General features: G+C 49.5%; 1 protein-coding gene and 1 long non-coding RNA gene across 2 annotated transcripts in view; one reads left to right on the top strand and one right to left on the bottom strand.

The window, feature by feature from the left end:
* Nucleotides 1-27,368, bottom strand: part of THSD4 (thrombospondin type 1 domain containing 4) — a 485,342-nt gene that overhangs the window by 32,112 nt on the left and 425,862 nt on the right. Inside the window, 2 exon segments of the mRNA XM_032469213.1 lie at nt 2,901-2,997; nt 5,365-5,540. Coding sequence (XP_032325104.1) covers nt 2,901-2,997; nt 5,365-5,540 — 273 coding nt within the window.
* Nucleotides 4,111-17,145, top strand: LOC116660269. Its single transcript, XR_004315700.1, has 3 exons — nt 4,111-4,122; nt 6,116-6,123; nt 17,067-17,145. It is a non-coding gene; the product is annotated as an uncharacterized LOC116660269 (long non-coding RNA).

The following is a 27,368-nucleotide window of genomic DNA, read 5'->3' as shown; positions in this document are numbered from 1 at the left end:
GCCAAATCAAGCGGGAAGTGCAGGGAGTTCCCACCTCTCTCCTGCCCCAGCCCCGTGCACAGCCTCCCACACCACCATCCCCTGCTAGACAGTCCATTTGTTAAAACAAATGAACCTACACTGACACATCACTGTCACCCAGCGTCCATGTTACGCCACGGTTCACCTTCGGTGCTGTACATTTTGTAGGTTTTGACAAATACAGGACGTGTATGGACCACTGTAGTATCACACAGAGTAGCTCCACTGCCCTGAGATCCTTGTGCTCTGCCAGTTGGTCCCTCTTTCTCTGCCGGCTCCTGGTAACCACCGACCCCTTTACTGTCTCCACAGTCGTGCCTTTGCCAGAGCGTCACACGCGCGCGCGGAACCGCACGGCACGCAGCCTTTTCAGACGGCTGCTTTCACCTAGTGACGTGCAGTTGTGGTCCCTTCGTGTCTTTACGAGGCCTGACAGCCCATTTCTTTTTAGCACTGAATAATATTTCACTGTCTGGAGGAACCACAGTTTCTTTATCCAAATTCACCTACTGCTTCCAAGTTTTGGCAATGAAGGAGCAGCTGCACTTCACTTTACATACGTGTGTTTTGATTGAATAGTGCTCAAACATTCACTAGTTTAATATAAAATAATAAAGCAAATCCTAGGGTTACTGTAAAATGCAGTTGAAACAGGGTTTTCACCACCCTTCCTCTAGGACGTTACTATTGAGTTGCCTACTCACAATACTTCAGGGTTTAAGATACTATATGCAAATTAAACCAATAGAACTGAGCCCAGCATCCATGCTGATATAAACGAGACTAAGATGTTTCAGATAAAACATTCGAAAGGCTTGTATGTACCTTGTACGCACCGGGCACGTGCTGGGAGGGAGACCTGATTCATTCCATACCCCCTCCCTCCCAAACCAAACCTTTGGGTGCACGTTCTTTCTCTCTATTTTGTAGACTGTGAATGTGTTCAGGGAAGTTACTGACTTGCCTGAGGGCGCACAGCAAGAAAGTGGCAAGTTGAATTCAAGCTTTGGCCTCCTGACTCCGCTGATACGGAGGATGAAGCCTGGTCCAGAGTGCCTCTCCTCACCGGCTTCTTCCAGCTGGCCCCTCTGGCCTGCCCTGTCCCAGGCAGCTGATCCCGGAGCCTCACTGCCCATCAGCTGAGACCCATTACACTTGCTGTAAGTCATCATCGTCCCCTATGCTTTCAGACGGTCTGTCCAGCTGCCCCTGTAAATCAGCATCAGACCTCAGTAATCTCAGTATCTTGCCACCTGAACTTGGTTTCTCGGGCTGTATATTACTCCTGGAAACGTGAGTGGGCTGACCTGGAGTTTGGACGACACGTGCACCCCACATGCCAGGCACACACCAGGCTGTGGTCTCCCGGCTGCCAGGTGGCTCCTCCCCGACGTGTGACAATCAGATCACCTGATTATCCAACTGAGAACCCAGGGAAGGATGAATGGACCCGGTCTCGCGTCTGTCCCCTCACTTCCTAGGACAGGGGTTGGACCAGGTCCCCTCTGGACAATGTCACAAGCACAGGGGCTAGTGACCCAGGCTGGCCTGAGGTCACTGTGGGGCCTGGGCACATAACGCTTCCATTTCCTTACTCCTAAAACGGGGCTAGCAGTAGTGCCTCCCTCTGGGCCCCTGCTGGTCGGATGGGTTAGTCTACATAAAAGGCTCAGCAGTGCCAGCAAACAGCCAGGACTCGGCGTGCGTGAATGATCACAGTGTTCCTGCAGACCTTCCTGTTCGAAAGATGGAAGAGACAGCCTCCATGTGGGTGGTGGGCTCCCCCATCACTCAGGCGAAGATCCCGGCCAGGGGCTGTGACACACGCAGCAGCACCAAGCGAGCGCTGCCGGCTCTCTGCCAGCGGAGCCCACGGGAAGCGGGGGGCTGGCAGGTGAGAGCTCATTCTTCTCTTCTCACGGGTCAGAGGAATGTTAGCAGAGGCAGGAGGGGACCAAGAGAAAAGGCAAGTGGGAGGCAGAACACTGTCCCTCTGAAGATGTCTGTGTCCTGATCCCTGGAGTCTGGCTTGTTATTTTATGTGGCAAAAGGGACTTTGCAGATGTGATTAGGTTCTCCTGGATTTTGAGATGGAGAGGTTGTCCTGAACTGTCTGACCGAGCTCAGTGTAATCAGAAGGGTCCTTATAAGAAAGAGGCAAGAGGGCCAGAGACAGAGAAGGAGGTGCTGAGAGAAGAGGGTCAGAGGTGAGGAGAGATGTGAAGGGTGCCACCCGGCTGGCTTTGAAGATGGAGGGAGGAAGCGGCCGTGAACCAAGAAGTGTGGTGGCCTCTTGGAGCTGAAAAGGGCAAGGAAACACATTCCTTCCCAGAACCCGTGGAAGGAACATAACCCGCCAACACCTTGATTTTGGCCCAGCAAAGCCCATTTTGCAGGGAGGGAGAGGGTATAGCTCAGGGGGAAAGCGCATGCTTAGCATGCACGAGGTCCTGGGTTCAATCCCCAGGACCTCCACTATAAATAAATAAAACCCATTTTGGACTTCCGACCTCCAGAACTGTAAGACAGCACGTTTGTGTGGTTTTATGCTCCTAAGTGTGAGGTCGTTTGTTACGGCAGCAGCGGGAAACTAATACAAGACGTGGAACTGGAAAGTCAGACCGCGAATGTTGACTTCGTGTTTGGGTCATGTGCATGGGACACTCTTATCAGGGAAGCCTCAGGCAGATGGCGAAGCATCCTCTGATTCCAAGGCCCCTTGACTCTAAAGTATGTGTCCGCGGGTTGTCTCTGCGCTGACTGAGAGACACAGGGTGGACACACAAGAAGAAGAGGGAAGGGCTTTAAAAGTGCTTGAAATAAAATAAAATAAAATGAAATAAAATAACAGCGCTAGGCAGCAGAACAAGCGGCGGTACCTGGTCTCCTGTGAGGCGGCGCCGGGGCGCTGATGGCGTTGCCCCCCATGATGACGTACTCGTAGTGCACTCCCGGGTTAGGCTGCTGGTGGATCATCTGGCAACACAGAGGGGCGCGTCAGCGCCTGGCACGCGGGCACACCCTCTCCTGCTGGCTCCGGCCCAGCCGTGTGAGCGGCACTGACTGTAACTGAGTGGACGGATTCACCAATATTAATCTAATAATGGTAGCGGGCCGGGGACAGACTAAACGAAGGCGGTTTCCAGATGGCTTTTTGCTATTGGCTTTTGAAGAATGAAGAACGTCGTCTTTGAGAGAATCAAGAAAAGTAGGCTGCAGGTTAAGATTTTATAAATTCCTAATAGGAAGAAGGGAGCCATGGTAGTGAACCCGCCCACTGGCTCCCAACCAGCCTCTACCACAGCTTAGATTTTGCTCACGGTTCTCAGAATGTCCAAAACAGACACTGAAGTTTACCCTACGGAGAAGCCGTCTGGACACCAGGTGGCCGGACAGAGCCACGCGGAGAGGGGCCAGACCTCCCGCAGAGCCCTCCGACCCCCGGGCCCAGCAGGCCGACTCCGGAAGGGTGGGCCCCAATCCTCTCCCTCCCTGACCCTCTGGGTTCCAGGCCCTCTCCTCCACGGAAAGTTCCAGAACCACAGAGAGATAGGGGTGAGAAAAACCGGCATAAGGTAAGTAAGCTTCCCTGGGCCCTGTTCTCTCAGGAACCCTCAACAAAAGCCGCAAGGGCTGTGGAAGCCAGCGGTCAGACAGCCCAGGACAAAGCCACAAAGCCAGCCAGCGAGGCGCAGCAGAGCAAATCCCGCCCTGTCGGCTCTGGAGCGCAGACTCCTTTGTGCCCCAGGCTTTCCGGGCAGGAGGAGGCAGGGTGGGGCACTCAGCTGGAGCAGCAGACCTGAAGCTGCAGCGAAGACTCGGGCGGGCGAGGAGACAGGGTCACGCCACGCGGCTTCTCTCTCCGCTGCTTCCTAAAGGGGCCCTCCTGCTCCCCAGCTCTGTCACCTGGAGCAGGGGCCTTAATCTCTCAGCGTCTGACGTCTTCATCTGAGAAGCAGGAGGCTAGACTCACAGCTCATCTCTCAGGTCCTTTTAGCTACACATGTCCACTGAGTCACACTGCATGGGTGGGTCCTGTTTGGTCTAGGAGGCTGTCTGTTCTGTCCATTTACACCATCAGCCCTCACCCTTTCCCTACACGTAAAATGGGGCCTCCAGTCTATAAGTCATCCATGGAAGGCATTCGTGAGAAGCCCTGGGCTCCTGGCGTCCAGGAACCATGGAGGGCAGAGAACCCCCGAGGGACACGGTGCTGTGACCTTGGGCTCCGCTGTCTGCTCCAGAGCCCCTCACTTCTCTTCTCACACAATCCGACAGAAAACCCTTCCCCTTCCTCCTTCCTCTGCGCCTCTTCTGAGGCAATGTTCTGCCAGTGCACATCCGTCCCGTTTGCGAAATTATTATTGGCCACCACATCCCAGACCACCCACAGTGGGCCTTTCACACCATGAGTTTTTACCTCTGATGCCATTTGAAACTTACCTAGAGTCCAACAACCAACTGGACGGTCTAAAAAAATTTTTCAAAATGAACTATAACAAGGCTTCCTTTATAGTTTCTAGTCCATGGGCCACTGGGCCCAGGAGGAATGAACAGGTAACCCGAGAGCTGGAGAAGTAATATTCATAAAACTCGAACTCAGCAGGTGTCGAGGAGGCCAGCGAGGCTCTGGAGGTGGTGAGAGGACGCATGCCTAGCGGGGGCTCATTCTTTTTTATCAAAATGTGACTTTGAGCTTTTCTTTCTGGTCATTTTTTTACTTCCTGATCTTTTTAAGGAGGCTGGATTCTAGTGGTTTCAGTTAAAAATAAGGACAATTTTAAACTCTGGGGCAACTTAGTGCTTTAGTTTCTTGTAAAAGAAACCAGAGTTCTGGCTTCTGCGAAGCGGGGGCCTTCTAGTAAACCTCTGTATTGTGACTCTGAGTAACCTGCGGGCTGGAGGACCCTGGAGCTCTCGTTTCTTCACTTGCTTTAATGGAATCTGAAGAGGGCTGGGGGCTGTGAGTGGTCCTGTCTTGCTTTAGGCATTTGCTTTCTTTTGCCATAAAAAAAAAAAAAACACGCCAGATTAGCACAGGAGGAGAGGGCCTGGCGGAGACCCAACGCTCATGAAATAAAGGATGTATTTTGCCTCTGATTTGGTTCAACAAGTAAAATTGGTTTTACTGGGTCAGTTAACTCTGAGGGTGAAAGCATCTGGCAGAGTGTAAGGTTTCTGTGAACAGGGCACCGTCAGAGGTGAGGCGCGCAGACGAGCGCCAGGCTCGCAGGGCACTGCCGGGGCGCCGCTCAGACGGTCTTCCTGAGCCGCCCTTCCTTGCTCTACGTGGGACCCCGAGAAGCAAGAAGGCAGAGAGCCCGGGCCACAGCTCAGACTCACGTAGACGTCCAGGATCTCGTTGGTGGGACCCTCCGCCAGAAAGGACTCCCCGGCGGTGCTCGAAATCTCGTTCGGACGCTTGTAGGTGAACATGGTCCCTCCGCCCTCGTACTTGCCGGGCCGGTCAATGGCCCAGTTCCCGTTGATGATGGAGCGCCCGGAGCGGCTTCGCAAGGCTGTGGAGAAAGACGAGACGGTCCTCGGTGAGCCCGGGTGTGCAGGACAGGCTGCCGGCCCAGCCGCCGCTCGCTCAGCCGTCAGGTTTGTCCTTATGACGCACTGCGAGCCGGGCGCCGGCCTCAGCCCTGGGGCGCGGGAGGCACCCAGAGCACCCCTTTGGGCGCAGTCACGTCCCCAGCCCACTTCCACCCCTCCCGCACTTGGACTTGGTCTAGAAAGGAAGGGCGGAAGTGGTCAGGAGAGAAGGATGTGGAAAATGAGAGGAAGGAGAAAGTTAGAGCAAGAACATAAAAGGGAGGGGGAGGGGGAGGGGGAGCAGGGGAAGGGAATTCTACCCATTTTCTAGGTGAGAGGTCGCACACTGGCAGCTCATGAGCTGATTTTGGCCCACAAATGGGCTTAGTTTGGCTATTGTAGTGTTTTGTTTTGTTTTGTTTTTAATAATTCAAACCAAGTTTAAGAACTGGGAGGTTTCCCATAAAAAATTGAGAGTTCTAGCTTCTCTTGTAAAACAAGAAGACATGTTAACATTGGCTCCACGTTCCCTCATGGCAGCAGTCACGCAGCTGAGGACGCCCTGTCAGACGGGGCTTGCGTGCTCGGCCGGCCCCACTCCCCGCCACTCCCCAGTGCTCCCCCACGCTGAGGCTAGGCCTCAGCTTCTTCCCCACTGATTTATGAATATGGATTACTTACTCCATTTATGAGCATGCTTGAGTTATTATTTTTCTTATAGACTAGAATTTTTCTTACAATTCTTTCTACTTGTATGTCTACTAAATGTGGCAAAGCTAAAGACAGGCCAAGCCGGTCACATGATTTCCCCTACTTGGGCACCTCCATTCATTTATATTACCTGGTTTCTGTGGGCTTTTTTCTCTTGGTTTTTCTCTGATTGATTGATTGATTGATTTATATTGAAGTATAGTTGATTTACAAAGTGAATATATATGTGTATATATATGTGTATATGTTCTTTTTCAGATTCTTATATATATATGTGTATATGTTCTTCTTCAGATTCTTTTCCATTATAGGTTATTACAAGATATTGAATTTAGTTCTCTGTGCTCCACAGTAGGTCCTTGTTTATCTACTTTATATACAGTAGTGTGTATCTGTTAATCCCAAATTCCTAATTTATCCCTCCTCACCTTCTCCCCTGGTGACCATAAGATTGTTTTCTATGTCTGTGAGTCTGTTTCCATTTGGTAAAGAAGTTCATTTGCATCATCTTTTCAGACTGCACGTAAGGTGACAGCATGTGGTGTTTGTCCTTCTCTGTCTGACCTGCTGCTCTTAGTGTGACCATCTCCGGCCCCCTGTTCGCTTTCGAGGCGGTGAGCTGGGTTAGCTACTCCCACACACGCTGCCCGTCAGCCCTCGCAACGCTGCTAAGAAGGTGTGCGTCCCCATCGTTCGGAACATGGTTCAAGGATGAGGGGGACTTGTTCAGGTTCACGAAGAGGGGTGACAGAACTGGGATCTGCAGTCCACGCCCCGGAGGGAGGTAAGAAAGGAGAAGAGGGGCAGGAAACAAGGCGCCAGGGTTACCGAGGAGAAGGGACAGCACCTGACAGCAGACTCTCCTCCCTCTGACACTCGGTACCTTGAAACCCACAAGCCAACGGCAAACTGGATGTAAAGGAGATCCTGTTTCAAGCGGCCTGGTCACAGTGGGCCTGTGATGGTCACTGGCTCTGTGTACTTTCAATTTATAGAGTTACTGAACTTAACTTTCTACAACATATTATGAAAAATGTATACATAAACAAAAGTAGTGAGAATACAGGCATAGAAAAACACACTTCTGGTTACCAGCGGAGAAAGAGGGTGGGGAAGGCTAAACTGGAAGTTTGAGATTTGTAGATACTAACTACTATGTATAAAATAGATAAACAAGTTTCTTCTGTACAGCACAGGGAACTATATTCAGTATCTTGCAGTAACCAATAATAAGAAAGAATATGAAAACAAATATATGTATGTATGTGTATGGCCGAAACATGCTGTACACCAGAAACTGACACAACATTGTAAACTGACTATACTTCAATTAAAAAAAAAACTGAATTATTGGAGGAAAAACGAAAAAAAGTTCAATTAAAAAAAGAAGTAGTGAGAACAGTATACTAAACCTCCATGTACCCATCCCATCAACCAGCTTCAATAATTATCATGGCTTAGCTTGTTTCATTTTGCAAATCCCAGACACTGTTCATCCTCCCATTTTTCAGTAGGCACCTCTAAAGCGTAAGGACCCTTTGTTTCTTTAAGCCGGTTTCAGCAGCGTGTCTGCAACGGGCCTTCCCAGTCCTGCAGAGTCAGAAGCTGCTCAAAGGGACAGAAGAGCCTCCAGGGTCGAGGCGGCCTCCCCTGCAGACTCTGTCCCTGGCTGGCTGCGTGCCGTGGCTCCGGGGAGACCACAGCTGTGGGACACCAAATTCCAATTTGGAAAATCAGCTCAGCTTACGGAGTGGCAAGGAAGGGTCAAGAGTCGAGACTGAGGCTGAACAGGTTTGGGGCTGTTTTCCCTCAAAAGCACACCTCCTGGGAGTGGTCCCTACGGTGTCTCCATGTCCTCACCTTCCACTCATTTCTCAGCCATCTCCAGTCGGACTCCTGCCCCCGTTACTTCACAGAAACAATTCCAGCGAACGTCGCCAGGACCTCCGTGTCGCTAAGCCCAGTGGGCACGTTCCAGGCCTCCTCGTGGACGTGCCGGCGGTGCTCGGCACTCCCGGGCGCCCCATCCTGTCTGGGACATCCTTTTCCTGGTCTCTGGGCACCACACGCGGCAGGCTTTCCTCCTGCTCTGGGGCTGGCCTCTGGTCCTTCCTTCCCGTCTCGTCCTTCTCCACTCAGCCGTTACATCCTGGAACCCCTGAAGGACTCAGAGCAGACCTGAGCTGGGCGTTGTCCTCCTTCCGTGGGCGGTTTCCTCTATACCCACAGCGTAATGACTGCAACCCAGTGACTTCCATATTTATGTTTCCAGTCCAGGCGTTTCCTCTGGTTCCAGACTTTTACGTCTCATTGCCGCCTTGACAGCTGCACTCAGAGGTGTCGTGTGAGACTGAACTCATCCTCAACCTCATCTAGCATTTCTTTTTTTTCAATTGCAGTATAGTTGATTTATAATATTATATTAATTTCAGGTTAACAGCATAAAGATTCAGTGTTTTTACAGATTACACGCCATTAAAAGTTATTACAGGATAATGGCTATCATTCCCTGTGCTGTGTAATGTATCCTTGTTGCTGATCTGTTTTATACATAATCGTTTGTGTCTCTGAATCCCTCCCCCCCGATTTGCCCCTCCCCCCCCCTTTGGTAACCAGTAGTTTGTCTTCTGTGTCTGTGAGTCCGTTTCCGTTCTGGATGTACGTTCATTTATACTATCTTTTAGATTCTCTATAGAGGTGATATCATACAGCATTTGTTTTTCTCTGTCTGACTTATTTCACTAAAAATAATATTGTCTAGGTCCATTCATGTTGCTGCAAATGGCAGAATTTCATTCTTTTTATGGCTGAGTAATATTTCATTATATATGTAAATCTCAAAACTTTATCCATTTGTTTGTTCATGGGCACTGGGGTTGCTCCTGTGTCTTGGTTATTGTAAAAAATACTGCTGTAAACATTGTGGTGCACGTATCTTTTCGAATTAGCGTTTTAGTTCTTTCTGGATACCTACCCAGGAGTGGAAGTGCTGGATCACGTGGTCATTCTTATTCCGGTAAATGGCACTACCATCCACCTAATTAGGAACCCAGGACTCATCCTGGGTGCCTCCTCCCTTCCTGGCCCCCTCTATACAATCCATCATCAAATTTATTTGACTTCCTACTTATTTCTTGAACTCATCTTCTTCTCTTCAAGTCCCCTGCCACAGTCCAGGGCCAAGCTCTGATTGGACCTCACATGGACTGATTCAAAACCCTCATTGGTCTTCCTGTTTCCCTTCTCTTCAGCCAGAGTGATCTTTTCAGAATGCAGATTTGATCACCAACTAGGGCTCAAGATCCTTCACTGGCTTTCCGTTTCTCTAGGAGAAAAAAACCCCAACATGAACAGGGTCAGGGCCCCAGGTGACGTAGTCCAGCCCCATCTTGTGTCACTGTTCTCTCTGTGGTCTGCTCCATGACCGTCTTTTAGCTCATCTAATACATCACGTTCCCTCCACGATGCTGTTCCTTCTTCCAGAGATGCTTCTCGTAACTCCAGATCCTGTTTGTCCTGTAGAAGCCAGCCCCGTAGGGCAATCTGCTCTCCCCCCAAGTCCAGGCATCTCTCTTCTCACACGCTCTACGAGAGGCAAGAGCCTCCCCTTCACGGCGTTTAGCTCAGCCTGCACACACACCCACCCAGAGCATGGCCGGATGACTGCTGTCTCCCGGTGCGCCGTAAGCTCCCAAAGGGCAAAGACAGCGGTGTTTCCTCACCGTTGCAGCTCTAGTGCCCAGCACAGTGCTCATCACATAGAGGAACTTAATATTTGCTGAATGCAAAAGTACGTAGTAGAAAAAGACAACAGCTCCAAACAAAGGCAAAGAACGATAAACAGGCAACGCACAGAAAACCAAGTACACCTTCCACGAGCAGATGCAAAGACGCTCTGCCTTGCCCAGAGCTTAAGAAATGCAAATCAAAACCACAGTGGGCTATTCTTGACCCACCGGCTTGGCAAACGTTTTAAAAGATTTCATACTGCCAGAGCTGCCAGGTGCGTGAACAAGCAAGCACCGTGATGCTGTTGGTGATTCAACATACTGCAGGGTGGCTGGGCCACACTCTTAAGACTTCAGATGCCCACACACCTGACCTGAGAATTGTGCTTCTAGGAAACTACCCGAGGACACTCCCCCTGTAAGGATACAAAAGTGTTTTTAACAAGGAAACTCTCTGCAGATGGTTTTAAACAGAGAAAAACGAAAACCAACCTAAATCTCCACTGGTAGAGGATTGCGCAGGTCAGCTGTCGTCCACGACGGAATGCCCTGTGGCCCTGACAACGGTGAGGCAGGTCTGTGGACGTGGGGAAAATGCTCTGTGATGCATTTTTAAATGAAACAAAAATGCAGAGCAGCACATTTGGTGTGGTCTCGTTCGTGATATGCTCTTACTTAATTTTATTTTTTGACTGAAGTGTAGTTGATTTACAACGTTGCATTAGTTCCTGGTGTATGACGTTGTGACTCAATTATACATACATCACAGACTCTTTTCACGTTCTTTTTCATTACAGGTTACTACAAGCCACTGAATATACTGCCCTGTGCTGTACAGTAGGACTTTGCGGTTTATCTATTCTTTTAAATAAACAGCAATACTTTTAAACAAAAACATATATACGACACGTAGGCACACACGTAAAACTTTTTAGAGAAGGATGGTCCTAGAACTGTTAACGTCTGGGGATGGGGCCTGGGGTTTAGTTTGGGAGGGAGATGAGAAAGGAGACATATATCATTTTACATCTTCTTACTATCATTTAAATTTTGTTTTTACCACACGCTTATGTAACTTTCTTTAAAGCTTAAAAATTTTAATTACTATGAAGGACACTGTACAAGCAGAAATGCTCCTGAGGGATGTAAGTACTCTCCCCCTGCCCCACTGCCCTGCTTTTTACAGCTTCTCCTTAAAAAGTCCTATTCAGATCATCAAAAGCCCAGAATGGAGGTAGGTTCTGGCTAAGATTTTATTGCTTTTAATGGCAGTGGTGTAGAAGAGGCTATTACCTGGAAACCAAAAAGTCCATTAAAGCAGCATTTGAAGTACCGTGGAGGGGACAGCTGCAAAGTGTCCCAAGGAAATCAGACACTGCGGCCCTGAATCTCTTTGCCGTCCACCACTGCGTCCCTCTAAAGGCCCAGACGAACTTTAAACTTCTAATAGCGAAGCATTAAATAAAAGCCACATTAGGTTTTTAGCCAGCCTGGTCCTGATTCCATACGCCCACGGGTTAGCTTCTGAAATAGCTCCCAAACCAGCCCCGACCCGGGGCCGGGGCCTCGCACATCGGGCACAGCTGCGCCCACAGCTTCTGGGCCTGGAAGCATTTCCGCGGCTGTTCGTGCGCCCAGAGCTGCCCCACAGAAAGGTGCAGGTGACCCATGGCTCTTGCTGGCGGCTGTGCTGCCTGAAGGTCAGGCTTCGGCAAAGCCTGTTTGAAAGGCAACCCCCAACCACGTCAGCAAGAGGAAGTCTTCACTCTCGTCGGAACTCTTGTGGACACTTGCGTTTTACTCCAGTTCTAGTTGTCAGCGCTGGGCAAGCATGTTCCGCCTAAACCATCTGCACCGGCGATGCCCATCTCCAGGGCTCACACCGGATTTGCTTATACACCCAAGCCCGGCTTCTCATACGCTTTATCCCGGCGTCTTAATGCCCACCGTCGACGTCCCAGCCCCTGGCTCCCACAGTCAAACAGAGAAGGTGGTTTCCTCACAGCAAACAGATCACTGTGCGCTAGACGTCTGTTTCTTCCTCTGGAAAGAAAGGTTATTTGTGATTAGGTAGAGTTCAGGATTTGAACTCAGACACTCAGTTCCACACTCATTCGGTTACTCCAGCGTCCCTCAAAGTGTGGTCCTTGGACCGGCAGCATCAGCATCCTTTGGAAGCTGTTAGATGTGCAGGTTCAGACCGGCTGAATCAGAGACTCAGGCAGGACCCAGCATTTGGGTTTAACAAGAGCTCCAGCGGGTTGTGGCGCATTTAAAGTTGGAGAATCACCGAAGTTCAACCTCCTTTCCTCCTCTCTTATTTTTGAGTCCTGATCAGAAGCGAAGACTTCTCAACCGAGGAACGGTCTCATTCCCTTATTCTGGCTTTGCCTGGGCCGCAGGGCTGACACTGAGAAGGGGGAGGCCCAAGGACCAGCTTGGAGGTCGAGGCCTGTGCTGAGCCCGCCCTGTGACTGGCGCCCTCCACCCCGTCTCCGAGCGTTTAGGGTTCCCGGACCCAGCGGACTTCCAGTCACCAGCAATCAGTCCTAGAGGACGTCTGCCACGTGGCTTCACACACGGGGTGGAGGACGCTCAGGGTGTGGATCTGTGACTAACCCTTGGAGGGTGCGCGCGTAGGACAGTCCAGTTCAACTCAACAAACAGTCATACTGAGACGAAGCCTGCGTCCTGCACTGTTAAACCCTCGGATGCACGATTTCCCCACTTCCCCACCATTACAGGCACCGGATGTGGATTACGGCAGAGGAGCCGCCGCCGCTGCCGGGCAGATGATCAAGTTCCTGAACACGCGGGAAACTGGTCTGACTGAGCCATTTCAGCTGAGTTAATTGCATTGGCAGCCCAATTTATAACTGCATTAAATTAAAAAAAATAGGATGTAACTTACATATAGCGAAGTTTTTAAATCAGTTCATAGCTGGACGAATTTTCAGTATTTGCATCACGCCTGTGTTACTACTACCTGGATAAAGACACAGAACAGTCCAGTCCCCCCAGAAGGCTCTTTCCTGTCCCCTCGAGTCGCCACCCGACCCTCACAAGTCCCGGGGTCACCACTACTCTGCTGTCCAGCACCACGGCGTCCCTGTTGTTTTGAATTTTGTACAAATGGAATAATAACACACACATCCTTTCACACTGGACACCTTTTTCTTAACTTGATGCCATGAGATTCATTTCCCCTTGTTGCGTTTATCAGTACTTCATTCTTTCTCATAGCAATTCAGTATTATTTTATATGTATATGCCACCGTTTACTCTTCTATTGTTGATTGACTTTTGGGGTGTTTACAGTTTTTGGCTCTTACGGGTGAAGCTGCTGTAAACATTCTTGCATGTTTCTGCTGGACACAAGTCCTCACTTCTGTTGGGAACGTCCCCAGGAGTAGCACTGCTGGGTCACGGTACATGTGTGTGTAGTTGCAGTAGCCGCCGCCACACGTTTTCCCACAGCGGCTGCACCCTGTGATGTTGTTAGGAGCCAAGGGTCTCACTGTGGAAAAGGAGACGTACAAACACGGACTGGGAGAAGGCAACACAGAACCCTGCAGGGATGGATTTAAATGCGAGGTGTCAGTGTGAATTCATGATTTTGAAATAATGTGTGTGCACGTGCATATTTACATGTATGTGAATATGCATAGTTTGCGTGTGCATGTGTACACATACACGTATGAATTTCCTAGCTCTGTCTGCTAAGGGGGCTAAGAGGCAGAGACACCCCACTAGCAATGAGCACACCTGGTGCCTTAATCTTTGTCTCTAATGCCAACCCCATTAAAAGGTGCCTTTTTTTCTGGGAGAAAAGACTGGTTCCAAGGATAGGGTAGGGTAGGTATAAGGTAAGCCTGGAATTAAGGAATTGTTCACAAAAATGATGGGGACATGTCACAAGGACACAGGAGTCACCTGGAGGGGGCTCCTACTGGCCACATCTCAGAGAGTTTGAGCACCCAAAAAGCATGGTAATGAATTATAAATTACTGGAAAAAAAAGAAACTCACGGGTTCATGGCAATAGTAAGCAGATAAATAAATACAGGGGGGAGAAGGCAGCGCTCCTGTTATGAGAGGTGTCCAGGGCTGACTGGTAACTAGCGAGAGGGTCCAGAGCTGGAAAATCATTTTGCAGTCATCATGGTAAAGATTGGATCAGCCAAAAATCATCGACAGACACTAAACCTTGGAGGGAAATTTTGATGTGGAGCAAGGCATTCTGATGGTCTTGCCAGCCCCGCAGACCGCTTGTGAGTTGCAAGAGAGAAAAAGAAAGAGTAATTATCCAATGGAGAGACTGGGCAACACTTTACCAGGTGATCGGAATGAACAGAACCGATGAGAAACGGTGGACCCTGTGTATCTCCTGATGTGGTACCTTGCAAGGACACACCAGCCCCGGCCCAGTGCTCGGGTGAGAGTACAGACCTTCAGTCTAGCCCCGGGGAACATACAGTGAGGACGACTTTATTTTTTTAAAGTGGCGGGAAGTGTATTCTGAAGACATGTCAACATTATGCAAGGTGAAGAAGCAACGAGAGAGAGAAATGCCAACTAAACGTAGACGCTAACGCCCTGGATCCTGAACCGGAGGAAGAGAAGCGCGACAACGGACGTTACTAGATTCAGCGACAAAACTGAGGATGGGCGGTACGTGAAGTACTTGTAAGTGTCATATCAGTGCAGTAAACGAGCGAAGTTGCTGGCTGCGCTGTGGTGACACAGGGAGTGCCCCATTCTTAGGAAGCGCTCGCTGAGGCTGGGGCCTCTGTGCGTGGAGGGCCGTGACGCATACAACGTACCCTCAGATGGTTCAGAGGAGAAAGCATACAGGTGACTCTGGACACGGGAATATAAGGGTCTTCGTGCTATTTCAATTTTGCATCACTTTATGAATTCAAATTATTTCCACATAAAAAGCTTTTTAAAAAACACAAGTTGACTCCTTCTCCCCCAAACACTCATGCCTGGTCCCAGCTCCCCAGAGATCTGGACTTAACTGGGTGGGGTACAGTGTGGGCAGCGGGTGACTGAAAAGCTCCCCGGCGGCACGAGGCGCAGGCAGGGCTGGGGCGGATAACGGAGCTTCCGAAGCAGACGTTGGCGCCCCCGTGTCCCGCACCCTGAGCCCCAGCGGCGCTGCGCCCCGTCCGTGTCTCTGAAACGCCGAGCTAACTTTTGGGAGGTCACTTCTAGAAATAAATAACGTGACGAAGGGGAAACAACACGTATAATCAAACGAGAAGTTCAGACGAAGCCCCAGGACTTGCGACTGTGCTCTGAACGCCTGCTGCGCGGATCGTACAGACATCCCGCCACCGGGACGCTCTCCCCGACTGCCGAAGACCAGACGTGGCTCAAAGGAAGTTTCAGGGCCTGGGCGTGAAGAAGGCCCCGAGGGCAACAGAAAGGAGCGGCATCTACGCATGAACACACATCACGGCTGGTTTCTATTACTGAGCTTAATTCCCTGAACTCTACATGCGTGTACCTGCCCCGCCTGCTTTAAAGGCAAGTCCTGTGGCATTTACCTGTCTGCCCCACGACTTAGCCCGCATTGGCGCTCAGTAAATGCGCGCGGAATGGAAGTAAATGATAAGCTGTGTTGCTCTGATCTGTCTTATTTTAACTTTGGAGTTTAGATAAGGGATTCTTGGAAACTCCTTAAAGTCCTGTTTATATCTGGATATTCTTGTTTAAGAATTCCACTCTCAAAAACGTCCTCCACCCCTCCTGGTCAACATGGTAAACACATGCAGTCGTGCCTAAAAATTCTTTTACAACACACACACACACACAGACACACACACACACACAGACGCACACACACACACACACACAGACACACACACACAGACGCACACACACACAGACGCACACACACACAGACACACACACACAACACACACACAGACACACACAGACGCACACACACACACAGACACACACACACACACAGACACACACACACACACACACACACACACACAGAGCAACATCTCTCTTTAGACAGATTCAGAGCCAGTCTGATAAAAGTTCAAATGACAGTTCCTGTTAAAGAAATACACACCCATATCACACAGCGGTTTCTCAGTTCAGATCGACTTTGGCATTTTGAGTTTGGGAAGAAATGAACCTGTGTGATTTTCCGCAACATAACGTAACACACTTGGACCCAAAATCAGAGTATCAGAGCAACAGAAAAGCAGGCAGGCGTTCTCTTCCGCACGGGGCGATTACAGGGTGTGACGAGTTTGGGTAAAGGAAACTGCCGACGCCGTTCTTATTTAATTACTAAATCATGGCTGAGAACGGCTGGTTCTCATTCTTTACAATCTTAACATTGGATTTATTTTGACTCCAAATTTCCTTTGAATGCTTACTGACTATAAAGAAAGTTTGTGTGTTTTCAGCCCCAAATAATGTTGTATGAAATGGATCCCATCTAGGGTTTAAGGAAGATAAATAAACTCAACAAAGAGTATGGGGGGGTGCGGCTGGGAAGATGAGACAGCCCACAGCTTTGGGAGTGTGGACACACACTAATGCAATGTGGCTAGAGAGGCTGGTAAAATTTCCGTGGGGTGTAGAGAGTCACGGAGGGCAGTGGCGTCTGAGCAGGAATTTGCAGGGTGAGGAGTTCACCAGGCAGAGGATGGGGGCAGTTCATCAGGGGACAGAGAAGGCGATGGACAAAGGCAGAGGTGGGAAAGGGCCCAACCTTGGAGGGGTGGGGGAGTGTCTGATGTGGTCAGAGCAGGGGTGTCGTGGGGTCCTGGGGGCTGGGGTGGAGCAGGGTGTGTGGAGGGAGAGCCCCTGGAGGGGAGGTGGGAAGGGGACACCGTGGCTGGACTGTGAGAGCTGGATGGTGGGCACTGGGGAGCCGTGAAAGGTTCTGGATCAGGAGAGTGACAGCTGAGCTCTGGCTTTAGGAGGTACCACTGAAGCTGACAGTTTACAACCAGCACAATTCCCCAGTGCCTGCCATGCCTCCAGGCGGCGCCAGCTCGGCTGAGGCAGGCGTCTCGGGGCCACGGCTCCTTTCTAGACTGAGCCGGCGACTTCCCACCAGCAAGCAGCGTGGCATCTCCTCACCCTTCAGAAGGAATTCCAGGAGCCTCGTGACTCTAATGGGTCTCTTTATAGCTCAGTTCTTCCACAGATAAACCCAGTATTTTTCTCACCCAAAAGAGCTGCTTCCTAACCCCTCCTCCTTTTAAAAAAGCATTATTCTCTCATTACTGAGATTCGAGTTTTGGCATCATCTTTGGCCATTCCCTATCTTTCTCTCCTCTTTCCCCTCCTGCATCCGAGTCCTCTTTGCCTCACACCTGGACCATGGCAGACGCCTGATCACGGCTCTCCCTGCGTGCTCCTCTAGCCTTACCTTCCCTCCTGCCCCTCCTCTGCCTCCAAACTTCATGCCTAAAGGGTGACGCCCACCCTCCTCTGATTCACAATTAGTATCTTGTGTGATTTGACCCTGCCTTCAGCTGCCTCACATGGCCCCTCGTCTTCATTCAGTCAAGGATGGAAGATGTTGGTAATTTGTGTCTGCAACTTTTAAAAATTCCATTCCGACTTTTCACAGGGCAGGAGCCCTGTCTTATCTAGTACGAGACAAAAGGACACTCAGTAGCTGTTGTCCAACAAAGCCCGCGTCCTCTCCTCACCCCTGGCCCGATTTAGGAGCTGCAGTCGCCTCCTTCTAAGCTCCCAGCCCTAATCTTAGTGTCTGTGCCCTGTTGTCTGAGGCTCAGTCAATGGCTGTCTTGATTGTTTTATTAATCTAAACCAATTCTGAAGTCAGAGTTTTAGTATTAAATGCACCTATTGTAAATAGAGAAAAATGGCCCGGAGTCTAATGCCAAATGTGTAGCACCAAGCCTGTGGCTCCACAGGAACGACACTGGGGAATGAGGAAAATCCTCAACATCATGGGACAACCAGTGTTTTAAAGTTGATTAGATTGAACCAAAATGCTTTCCCTTTGATTTTACACACACACACACACACACACACACACACACACACACACACACACACACACAAATGGCTCCCACATACTGCTGTAAGCACACGCTCTTTTTTTTTTTTAGTATAAACATACAACTGTAGTTTAGTTCCATTCCTGTATAACCCAAAGGCCCCTCAAAGGCGGGGATTTGGTAATTTTTTAAAGAAATTATAAAAATTGATGACTAGAGATAGAAGCTTGAAGCATAAGCTTGAATCCAATGAAAAGATGCAAGGTCTTGTGGGAAATTCCGAACCAGTCTTGTAGTCTGGCTGAGGGTTCCGAGACGGTGGTGCTGAGTGAGTCCTTACTGGTGACTGGTAATGGCAGAAGAAGTTGGCCTAAAAAACACAGGATGTCCTTAGCTGCTAACACAATGTAAGAGTTTTACTGCAGAGACTCGAAGCCAAACCTTGTTGTGTCTTGAGTATGAGAACACTGAGCGATAAATGCATACCAGTTTTAACGTCTTCTGAGAGCAAACATGAGGAAGGAAGTTCCTGCTTAATTATTTGGACCGTTGAGCTTTGATTCTCGCACGTGCCACTCCTCTGAGACTGAGCCACTCACGTCTTTGGAGTTACGAGGGTTACACAGCTCATGATGGCAGCGTGTGTGCCCACCAGGTGCACAGCTAGGAAACGTGTTCCCGTAATGACAGTCTGAAACATTTTTAGATAAAGCCAAATGGAGTCTAACTAGGATGCAAAATCACATTTGGGAGATGAGACAAAATTTCAAAGAAATCTGGGCTTGCCGCAGAACAGCCCTGGCTAACTTCTTAGCCTCAGGTAAGCACTAACTTTCCCAGGCTGCTGGGGCATAAAGGAAAAGGTAAGAAGCACCGGTGGAGGGGATTCAGGTCTGAATCATCTTGAGAATCTGAAAACAGCTCCTTAATTTTCTCGAACACACATCCATCTTCTGCTAGGCTCCTGTACGTTATAATCTCAGTTTACTTAAAAAGAACTTTTTAAAAAATGGAAAATGTCAAACATATTAAAAGTGAACGAGGCAGTATAATAAATTCTCCTCCCCAAGCGTCAGGAACGATCAGCATTCAGCCGTTCTTCACCATCCGGCTCCGACTGCTCTTCCTCGTCTGTTTTGCTTTTCAACGCTTCTCTCGGGGAGGGACAGACTTGTTTTTTCCCCTGAAAGTATTCATTCAGTTCAGACTCCAAGAATAGAGCAGATTTATCTCTTTTGACTTCTCTGCTTTAATTCCATTTCCAAACTGGGTTAAGGCATGTAAGGCGGAGCTCAGAAAGGAATTCACCCGCTTTGGGCACCATTCCCGCACTTTGGGTGCTGAGTGCCGAGTGAGACTGGGGTCCAGGTGGGGTGGCACAGGGCTAGAGCCGGGTTCTCAGGGTGTGGTCCCTGGGGCAGCGGCAGCAGCATCTGAGAACCAGGCCTCCTGAGCTAGAGTCTGTGTGGCACAGAGGGCCATGAACCTGTTAGAAGACACTGGAGGTGAGATGACCGGGCTTCCAGACACGCTCTGCACATCACGGGACACGAGGGAAGAGCTCGTGCAGAGGGAACGCTCCCTGGGTGGCTGCAGGGTCCGGGAACCTCCAGTAAACAGTATGTAAGCATTCTTCCCTTTGGCAACACCGGGGGTAGCTGGAGGTGGCTCTCACACCCTACGTGTGGCACCAAGACAATAAGCAGAAACAGACCTGGGTCTGATTTTTCAGGCACCGGATCAACCACAGACTGACGGACGCTGCGCGTGTTCCCAACGAACAAGCCGTTTAGGTCCACGGTCATTTATGTTGGCTTTTCTCCATTTGGGATTTGCTACTTCTACTCATCAAAACAATCAAGGCTCCAACTACAGATGGCTGAAGATGAAAGTCATTCCTGTGGAAATCCTATTTCCTTTCCCTTAAATTAGTGGTTTTAGAAACTGTGTTCCCTGGAGTCCTGGGGATCTGCACTAAGTTTCCAGATTTCCACAGTGTCCTCTGGGGTCATCGCGGAGAAAGGGGCAGAGTGGATTTGTGTGTGCGTGTGTGTGTGTGGCGGGGGTGGAATCCACCTCCTTCTTCCTTTGTTTATTTAAAATATTTTATTTTACTTGAACAAATAGTTCCTTGGAACTATTAAACTTTGAAAACCTCCACCTCAGAGCATTGACTCAACCTCTCAGGGTGGGTGGGAACTTGAGGCTCGTGGACTTCAGTCTAGCCACCCGTGGAAGTCTGGCATGCATCACCTCCACTTGAAGACGATGCCATGTGACACCCGGCCTGGGGCTCAGCAGCGTCCGTGGCAGGGACTCCATGTCTCTTGGTTCTGATGCCATCAGTCCTTCTGTAGATCAGGGCTTCGCGAACTTGGCTGCCCACTGCAATCACCTGGAGAGTTTCAAAGAACACCGATGCCTGGGCCCTGCCCCTGGACATTCTGATTCAGCTGGTCTGGGGAGCAGTCTGGGCCACGGGAGAGCGCAGAGCTTCCCGGGTGACTCTAATTCGCAGCAGAGTTTGGGAAGCCCTGCCCTCGAGGAGCTGAGACCTGCGCTGCAGGAGCGTCACCCGGCGCTCTCCCTCCTGCGGAAGCCACGTAACAACTCGAACCTGTCTTGCACGCACGAACCTTTACAAAATCCGAAGACGGCTTTCACTTTGCCCCCAGGGCTCTCTCCTTCCAATGAAAAACCCGAGAGCCCCCGGACGGCCCCTCCTGCAGCACGTTTCTGGCTGGTCTGTGCTTCTGTGTAGGCGAGGTGCCTCCCAGGGAACACAGGATGCTGGCGTGGATGTGATGCCCCACAGGAGAGCAGGACTGGGATCCGCCTCCTCCTCGCCTCCACTCTGATCCCTGTAGTTTCCTGCGCAGCACATGGCTGACTTGATGAAGAGTCTTTTTCAAACAGGTGCTGCGGCTGAGCTTGGCTTCCCACCTTGCACTTGGACGCTAATTACTAATTACTGGCTGAAACCTAACGACGACCAGAGGGCCAGGTCCGCAGAGCCCGCAGACAATCCACCCTCTGTCCCTGAGCCTTTTACAGTTTGCAAAGTAAACTCACACAGCTCATTTCAATTACTCCTCCCCTCAGCTGTTCTTGGTCCAACCCCATGATTCAGGTGAGGACGCCGGTTTTAAAACAAAGAAGAATTGTGCCCCAAACCACGAGGTGAGTTAAGTAGCGGGACTGGGGGTGCGTCGTTAGGCTCCTGCGTCCGTACCCAGCAGTCCCTACCCTGGGCCACACGCCCCCCCACGTCACCGCACAGCCCGCGGCGGGCTGGGGCCGGGGCCCCGTGGGGCGCAGACCCCTGGTTAGGGCCGCTGCTCTGCATGGCCGTGCTGCGGGGCCACCCAAGCGCTCCGCAGCGTGTGCGCAGCACCGTAACCACAGGACAGGGTCTCTGCCACAGCGCTGAGAAAATAAGGCCTGGTTTCAGGCAGCGTTACACGCCCCTCGCTCTGGATGTTGACAGAAATTATGTGGTTACTTGAAAACCTCCGCGGAGAAAGGCCGTCGTGTGCACAGCTGAACCGAAACAAACTCAGGTCAGGGGGCGGGAGCCCGTCCGGCAAAAACTCACGACCCATCTCCTGATGGGTCCCTGCCTGTACACACGTGATGCCTTTTTCTCCTTTTGGTTCCCGGCTTGTGTTTTGCTCAAGGACTTAAAAAAATCTCTTTTAGCAACTGACACCTTAATTATACACCCTTTCTGTTTCCAGCTCAGCTGTCACCCCAGGCTTTGGTTTTCTGGCTGCACGTTTGGAATATTCTCAGGACATCCTCATTTCAAACTCCCTTTGCTGATCCTACTATGGGTCTTAATTTCACGTACTTCACTGACTGGACTAAAGACAGTGTGACAGACACCGGCTGGGCACTGGGCGTGGTCTGTCCCAGGTGCAGGGACTAAGGAGGTACATCGTAGATGATTTAAAAATAGCAATAATATGTAAAAACAGATAAAAAAACCAAATTTCTTTTCTGTATAGCACAGGGAACTATATTCAATATCTTATAATAACCTTTAATGAAAAAGAGTATGAAAATGAATGTATGTATGTATATGCATGCCTGGGACACTGTGCTGTGCACCAGAAACTGACACAGTGTAACTGACTTCAATGAAAGAAAAATGGCAGTAAGACTGTCTAGAAATCGAGATGCTTTTTATTATCACCGTGATGAACTACTCCTGCCACTGCCCCTCCTCCTCCACCCTGGTGCCATGGATTACGGATATGGAACAATATCCATAATCACTTTAAATGTCAATGGTACAAATACCAATGAAAAGACAGGGACTGTCAGAGTGGATCAATAAATAAGACCCAACTACACGCTGTCTACAAGAAACCCACTTAAAAACACACCTATTGATTAAAGGGATGGAAATACACACACACACACACACACACACACGCGCGCGCACACACACATGCACGTGCGCACGCACGCCATGCTAATGCTAATCAAGAGAAAGTGGGAGCAGCTACATTAATTTCAGACACAGCCGACTTCAGAGTTAGGAGTTACCAGGATAAAGAGGGCATTATATAATGATAAAACGGTCAATTCTCCAAGAAGAGATCATCCTTATTGAGTTTGTCTTCAGTCACAGACATCCACTGTCCGTGTCCACCCCCACCTGCCACGGCCCTGGGCTCACTGCAGTTCTGTCCGTCGGGCGGGACGGACGTCACACTTCACCGGGCGCAGCAGAGCTTCCACAGAACTTTGTGAACAGTTGAGACGGAAAATAACCCCATTAGGAACAAAATACCCCTAGAAGATGGTGCAGCTTCTATGGCAGAACGGAAAACCAGAGAAAACTTGATTAAAAAAAAACCTCTCAGAACACACTCTCCCACGGTGCACAGATTCTTTCCAAGCACCGCAAAGTGTCGCGCTGGAAAAAAAGGGCATGAAATTGGTTTTACTTGAAAGGCATTTGTCTGAGAAAACGATCTTTCTCCAAGCAAAATGTCAGCCTGCCTGGTTAGAAGCTAATTACAGTATTTATTGCTTAGAGCCAGCCTGGAATTTTGGCTTGAATTCTTAAGAGCCTATGATTCAGGGGGAAAATTACTTATTAAACCCAAGGCCAGTGAGCTAAAGGTTGATCTGATAATGGCCTTTATCAAAAGGGCCCGTGAGATAAGAAACAAGTCCCTGAGGGGGTGAAAAAAACCAAACCGTGGTTTTAAGTCCAAGAACCGCACCGCGGAGTTACAGGAATGTGGGTTACACAGATTAGAGCTGAATGAGGAAATGACTTAAAAGGATCAAGCAGTTAGTTGCCTTGATTCTCAAATTAATAGTGCCCTGTCTTTTTGCTGTCTTCCACACTCACATATTGGTTTAATTAAAATATTTGGAAGTTGAAGTCCAGTGCAAGCAGAGAAATCATGCATTTGATATGCGGCTTAACGGATGTCAGCGCTATCATCCTAACCTGCCTCCAAAGCAAACATCATCCTTGTCGATCAGCTTCCTATAGCCCCATCTGCGGGGCTGTGTACCGCGGACTGACTTGTTCGGGTTTCTGGACGTCACGACTATGTTTTCCAGCTGTCCTCTCCTTGGTGCCTACTTGACCTTGAACATTGGGTTCCTCCCAAGGGTGGAGCCTCAGCTCTTTGATTTTCTTCTTCCTGTGTGACTGACTCCCATCCGTGGGGCTTCAGGGCTCACCCTGGCCAGGCCCTCCCACCTCAGCTCAGAGGCCTCCATTCCAACTGCCAATGGGCCATGTCCTCGACCTTGAATCCCGCCTGCCTCCTCCGGGATCACCCTCCAGCGAGCATTCCTTCTCTCCTGCAACCCTTATCTCCCCCTCTCTCTGCCAGCTCCTCTCCATCTTCCAAGAAACATGTTTAAGTCTACCCCAGCCTTCAACAAGAAAAGAAACACCACATCTTGCCTCAGTCCTGGCACTCCTTCATCTCCCTCCTCCTCTTCACTGTCAAACTTCCTAAATAACATTTACTCTGGCTGCCTTGCACCTGCAAAGGTCAGGAGGAACGTTCTAGTTGCTGGATCAGCTGCCTCTCTGCTCAGGCCTCCTGCCTGTGGGGTGTTAACCCTTTCTGCAGGGACACAGGCTGCTCCCAGATGCGTCTCTCCTCCCTCACCTCCGGGGTACTGCATCCTGCCTACCTCCGACCGCACCTCTGGTTCTCCTCTGCCTCCTCCTCTCCGAAGGGAGCTGTGGCTGCAGTCTTCGGTCGGCTTCTAGCTCCCCTCCGTTCTGTCTCCCCCGCCCCCACCTGCCCAGACACCTCATTTTCTGCTTTGAGGAGGTGACTCCCAATTCATATCTTGGTCCTGCTCTCCTTCCTGAACCCCAGCACCAGGTTTCCAACGCCTGCCGGAACTTCACTCTGTACTTCTCATAAGTGCCAGTTCAACACGTCCCAAAGCAACAGCCCTCTATCTCTCCCAGCCCTGCTTTGCCTGTTCACTGGCCCAGTTGTCCTGCATCACTTGACATATTTCTTTTAGGGATTTATCACTGATCACTTCTCATCTCCCCATTGGATTAAGTGACCACACCCTCTGGGAAAAGCTCAAGTCTAGTTCTTTCTCTTCTTTACATCCTCCTTGCATGTAGCAGGCAACATCGAGATAGTCACTGAATGAATGAGTGAACGAACGCACTGCCGGCCACGTGAGCTGTCTTCTGTGGAAAGGCCAGCAAGAGGGCAAGGGACCAGGCTGGCTTTAGATGTCAGAGCACCGAGCCCCGGGAGCCCTGTCCCTGGTGCTACTTAAGACCTAGGTGAGCAGTATTCCATTGTATAAATACACCTGCTGCTTCTTTATCCAGTCATCTGTTGATGGACATTTAGGCTGCTTCCATGTCTTGGTTATTATAAATAGTGCTGCTATGAACATTGGGGTGCATGTGTCTTTTTGAATTAGAGTTCCCTCCAGGTATATACCCAGAAGTGGGATTGCTGGATCATGTGGTAAGTCTGTTTTTAGTTTTTTGAGGAATCTCCATACTGTTTTCCATAGTGGCTGCACCAAACTACATTCCCATTTTATTTATACAATGGAATACTACTCAGCCATAAAAAGAATAAAATAGTGCCATTTGCAGCAATATGGATGGGCCTAGAGATAGTCATTCTAAGTGAAGCAAGCCACAAAGAGAAAGAAAAATACCATATGATATCACTTACATGTGGAACCAAAAAAAAAAGGAAAAAAAAGGACACTATGAACTCATCTACAAAACAGAAACAGACTCACAGACATAGTAAACAATCTTATGGTTACTGGGGGGAAGTGGGTAGGAAGGGATAAATTTGGGAGTTTGAGATTTACAAATGTTAGCCAGTATATATAAAGACAGATTAAAAAAAAGTTTCTTCTGTACAGCACAGGGAACTATGTTCAATATCTTGTAATAACCTTTAATGAAAAAGAATATGAAAATGAATGTGTCTGTATACGCATGACTGGGGCACTGTGCTGTGCACCAGAAGTTGACACATTGTAACTGACTGTACTTCAGTTAAAAAAAAAGACCCAGGTGGAATCGATCGCTTTTCTTTGCCCCGTGCCTCAGGTTGCGGCCGCTCACAGGTTCCCCGGTTGCTGACTCAGGCCACTGCCCGGGAAAGACTGAGTAAAACAGCCAGAGGCCAATGGACTGCTGAACAAAGGACATAAGCTGAAGGAAATATGTTTAGTGTCCCTTGTAAGTTACACAAGCTAAAATAATAAAGCTGTATCATTTTTTTGCTTAACAAAAATTAAATGACAATATACATTTCATGGACTAGAGGAGGAGACAGTCATCTAAGAGCAGGGGCCAGAAACCTTCCAAAAGGAGCTGTCAGATTTGCTCACTCATTCACTTAACAAACTCTTTTTGAGCACCTACTACGTGCCCTGTACTGTGCTGGGCACTAAGGACATGCAGGAGAGACACAGAGTCTGCCTTCCTGGAGGGAAACACCATGATGGGGCAGGGGTCTGATGTACATGCAGGTCAGGGAGGGTCTCTGTGAGGAGGTGCCTGAGTGTGGGAAGGGGCCAGCCTTGGGCCAGCAGGGATGTGCATCCAGGAAAGTGGGAACAGCATGTGCAAAGACCCTGAGGTCAGAAGAACTTGGTTTGAAGAAATGACGGGAGGTCAAGCTGGTCCTCCTTCTAGAAGTGGATGGGCAAGATGGTGGCAATAATATTTCAAACGGTAGCACGGGGGCAGGAGGTGGCTCTCATAAGAACCAAGGAACTTACTGACAAGGCCGAGCCTCCACACTCAGGGTCTTAAATCTAACACATCCGATGAACGCTCCTCCCTTGGGCTGGCGCCTCCTACCTAAAACGTCAGGATGGAACTAAAGGTCTCCAAGGCCCCGTTCAGTGAAGAACTCTCTTAACAGGCTAAACCTAATCCAAATAAAGAATTGGAAACGGTGAAGTGAATCGGTGAGCTCAGAGAGTACATGTGACGACGGGCTCCAGGAACTCGGTGGTGGCCTCTCTCCGTCCCGTCACCACACTCCAGGCTGCGGTTCCGCTGCTGCGGGGAGGCCCTGGGTGAGGCCACACCCTTCGTGAAGCCTTCCTGAGCAGCGGGCAGAGCAGCCGGGAGCGAAAGCCCGACCCTGGGAGGAGCGCCGCGGGGTGACTGTGGGGCGGCGGCGCAGCACACAGCTGATGGGGAGGAGCGCTGCCAGGGTGCGTCTGCTTCAAAGACGCTGTTCAGAGTTGACTGACAGGCTGTGTGGCAGTGTTACCTCTGGCAGTGTAAATTTTCTGTATGTTTTTCATCAGAATAATTTGAATTTTTTTAAACATCACAGAAGTTATTTATGATCATTAAAAAACATTAAATGATCTAAACAAAAGAGGTGGAAGTTCTCATTTTTCCTCTCCTTAGCCCCAATCTCATTTCACTCCCCGAGGGTAACGTTTTAACAATTTGGTATGTATCCTTCCAAATCTTTCTGTGCATGAGCAGACACAGACATATATAAAATCATATATAATTTCCTATCGGGCTTTTTTAATACAAAAATGGGACCCTACTATAACTTTTTTTTTAGCCTGGCACCCCTTCAAGGATCTCCATTTCATGTCATGAAGTATGGAGTGACTTCATTATTTTTAATGGCTGAAGAGTGTTTCATAGAATGAAAAAAATCATAACATTGAATCATTTTCCTATTGTTGGGCAGTTAGATTGCATTTCGTTCTCCTCAGCTTATAAAACTGGTTGCAATAAACCTTTTTGCACAGGTCTGTGCTCTTAAAGGAGTAACTGTTTTTGCCTCCCATCCCAAACTGTATTTTTACCCATATTTAAAATTTCTGCCATCTACTAGGCA

Source organism: Camelus ferus, chromosome 27 (genome assembly GCF_009834535.1).
Source record: "Camelus ferus isolate YT-003-E chromosome 27, BCGSAC_Cfer_1.0, whole genome shotgun sequence".
NCBI lineage: Eukaryota > Metazoa > Chordata > Mammalia > Artiodactyla > Camelidae > Camelus > Camelus ferus.
This window is presented reverse-complemented; position numbering and strand designations above follow the sequence as displayed.